This window comes from Kryptolebias marmoratus, linkage group LG1 (genome assembly GCF_001649575.2).
Source record: "Kryptolebias marmoratus isolate JLee-2015 linkage group LG1, ASM164957v2, whole genome shotgun sequence".
In the NCBI taxonomy this organism is placed as follows: Eukaryota; Metazoa; Chordata; class Actinopteri; order Cyprinodontiformes; family Rivulidae; genus Kryptolebias; species Kryptolebias marmoratus.
In genome coordinates this window covers 4,476,408-4,479,297 of record NC_051430.1, presented here as the reverse complement: position 1 = coordinate 4,479,297, position 2,890 = coordinate 4,476,408, and the positions used below count along the sequence as shown (strand labels likewise).

At 37.4% G+C, this 2,890-nt stretch overlaps 1 protein-coding gene across 1 annotated transcript in view; it reads left to right on the top strand.

Moving 5' to 3' along the window:
* Positions 1-2,890, top strand: part of ptar1 (protein prenyltransferase alpha subunit repeat containing 1) — a gene marked incomplete in the record, with an annotated part of 11,069 nt that continues 8,179 nt past the window's right edge. The window contains 1 exon segment of the mRNA XM_037976881.1: positions 1-112. Coding sequence (XP_037832809.1) covers positions 27-112 — 86 coding nt within the window.

The following is a 2,890-nucleotide window of genomic DNA, read 5'->3' as shown; positions in this document are numbered from 1 at the left end:
TACGTCACTTCCGCCAGTGACAGAAAATGGCGGAGTCGGAGGAGGAGGTGGACGTCTTGGTCCAGAGAGTAGTCAAAGACATAAGCAACGCGTTTAGAAGACATCCTAACATGTAAGTACTGTAAACACGATAGACTGTTCTGTTTATTACCGAGAGGGTAACCGGATTTAACCAGAGTTAACCGGACTTAACCAGCAACTTTACCTGGAGTTAACCAGCAGCATTAACCCGAGTTAACCGGCAGCTTTAACCGGACTTAACCAGCAACTTTACCTGGAGTTAACCGGCAGCCTTAACCAAAGTTAACGAAGACTGGTTACTTCGTAGTTATGCCTGATGCTGTAGCAGTCTGAAAATCCTTGATGCTAACTAAGTGTTAAATAATCTGAAATTAAAGTCCTGTTTTTATCTGAAGCCAGTGAGTAAACTCACATCATCTCATTTAACCAGAATTCCTGTTTTTAAATTACCTTCTCTGATTCTCACATTGAAACCCAAATACTCTCAAAGGTATACTTCCTGTGCTGAGACTCAGAAAGAATACAAACTCTAGGTTGAACAATCTGATATAGGCTCAGTAGATGTAGTTGTACTCTGGGCTGGATATGGTTTCCACAGTTTACACCAGTTCAATAAGAAGTTTGTTAATCTGCTGCCACAAGCAGATTGATTATTTTTGTCTGTACTGTTAGCAAAATATCTCCTGAACCACTGAACAGATTTTAATGAAACTTTTAGAGAATAATTATTGACTGTATATGTACAACTGATTAACTTTTTAACCCAATTTAAGATTCCTGCCATCACCAGCTGACCTTAGAAAACACACAAATGTCAGTTTCACAGATATTGAGCCTAAACTTGGTGTGGTAGTAGCTGAGAGTCATTCATAACACATTGTTGGAGTTCTTTGCTTAAAATTTCACCATTAATGGTTTTATGGAGCTAAATTAGGACCAAATGTTTTGTTAATTTGAAAAAAAAGAAATTTCAATTGAAAACCTAAAACTTGAAATTGAAAGCTTGAGTTTTATTTAAAAAAAATTCAATCACGTATTCAAACTAAAAACAAGTGTCCCTTTTTTCAGTTTAAATAAAATATTGATTTAATTCTGGAAATATTTTGAGTAAATTATTCATTTTTATTTTTCACTTGTTGTTGTTTCACATGTTGATGTTTGAGGACTTTTTTTTTCAATTCAGTTTTTAGGATCAAAACTTTTTTTCTAGCTTCAAATCTTTTTTTCCACTTTCAGATCAGTTTTTTTAGTTTCAGACTTTTGGCCCAGATTTTGCGTAGGGGGCGTGGTTTCAGCTGAGAGGGGTGTGGACTCGCGAGTGACAGTCTAACAAAGATTATATTAAATAGATGATGTTTTTCACATTCCTTACCTGAGCGCTGACTCCAGCGGGTTGCCTTGGCGGAGCGGACGCCATAGCCAGTAAATACAACGGTGCGTTCAGGGTGATACGCGTAAGTGGGAGAGGTCCATTCTTACAGTGTTGCTGCTGAAGGGCACAAACTGGTGCAGTTTATTGCTTGCATAATGTTAATGGTGTCACATATTGTCCAAAACAGTTTTTAAGGCGAACAACACTTGCTGCTCATTTGGGCTAATTTAGTTCAGCCCAGGGTCAGCTCAAGGCCTCAGGCCTCAGCCAATGAGGGTGGACGTACGATAACGTGCCTCAAGCGTGAGTGTATGTGGGCGTGGACTGACGTAGTTACCATGGTGAGCAAGATAAACATAAACAAGGTGGATTATTTAATTTATTTATTATTTTATTTAATTTCTCACCTGTTTTCATGAATGTCTTTGGGGGAAAAAACTAACATGAAGAGGTTGGAGGTGGATGGACCAAAGGATATTCAAAACAGGAAAAGCAGCAAAACCAAAGTTTTTCTGTGACCTGGTTGCAGAGAAAGGACTGGATAACAGCAGGTGTAGCTAACAGATCTTTAACAAGGTGGTTATTTATCTTTTTACATCCCAGAAAAGTCATCAGAGTGAGCTTCTCTGTGAATAAGGTAGGATTCATTTAAAAAAAGAAGCACTTTCTAATATCACATGTCCTGTTTGATTGGATTTTATCAGTGTGATTAGTAATTGTGTCAGGGAGTGTGGTGCAGTGTTATTCAAAGCTGTTTGACTGGGAAACATCATCTGAAATGATTATAGCTGAAACTCTTAATGAAGAGAATGAAGTATTGGACAGCTGACAGAGGATCTGTGTGAGCTTGGTTTAGGGTGGTGGTTTGTTTTAAGGTTGTCTTTGTGATGAAAAAGAACATAATGTCAATTTACAGCAGGTTTTCTTTATTTCAAATTAAATGCTTCTGCTGTTAAAATCCAAACTGCAGCGTTTTATCATATATCTGTTAGCCCCGCCTACAAATATCACCACCATCCACCACTGTATATAGTTATTACAGTTATTTATTTATTTGTATTTTTACACTGAGACAAAGAATATCAGATAATTTGTGTATAAAATAAAATTTATGACAAAGATGGAAACTTGTTGGAAACTCTTAAAAGTTATGAGTCCTTGCCTTTACAAGTAACAAGGTCTGCATGAAAAATCTAGTTACTGGAAATGCACAAGCTTAAAATATAACTGAGTTTATGCTTCTCTTAGGTGAATTAGTCAAAAATATCACTTGCCAGGCAACACCTGTTGTTGATAAGTCCTGACTATGTTATGACTTCTATTCCAAGTCCCATGAGTTCTCACAGAATAAACCTGTTTACATGATTGATGTTGCTCTTTTCTCCTCATGGGAACCAGACTGAGTCGCTCCTCCCTAGACCCTCCTTCTTGCTTCCAATATTCCAGTATCTTTAATATAAGTTCCTGTGTTGACTTTGGGGAGCCAGAGCTTTTATT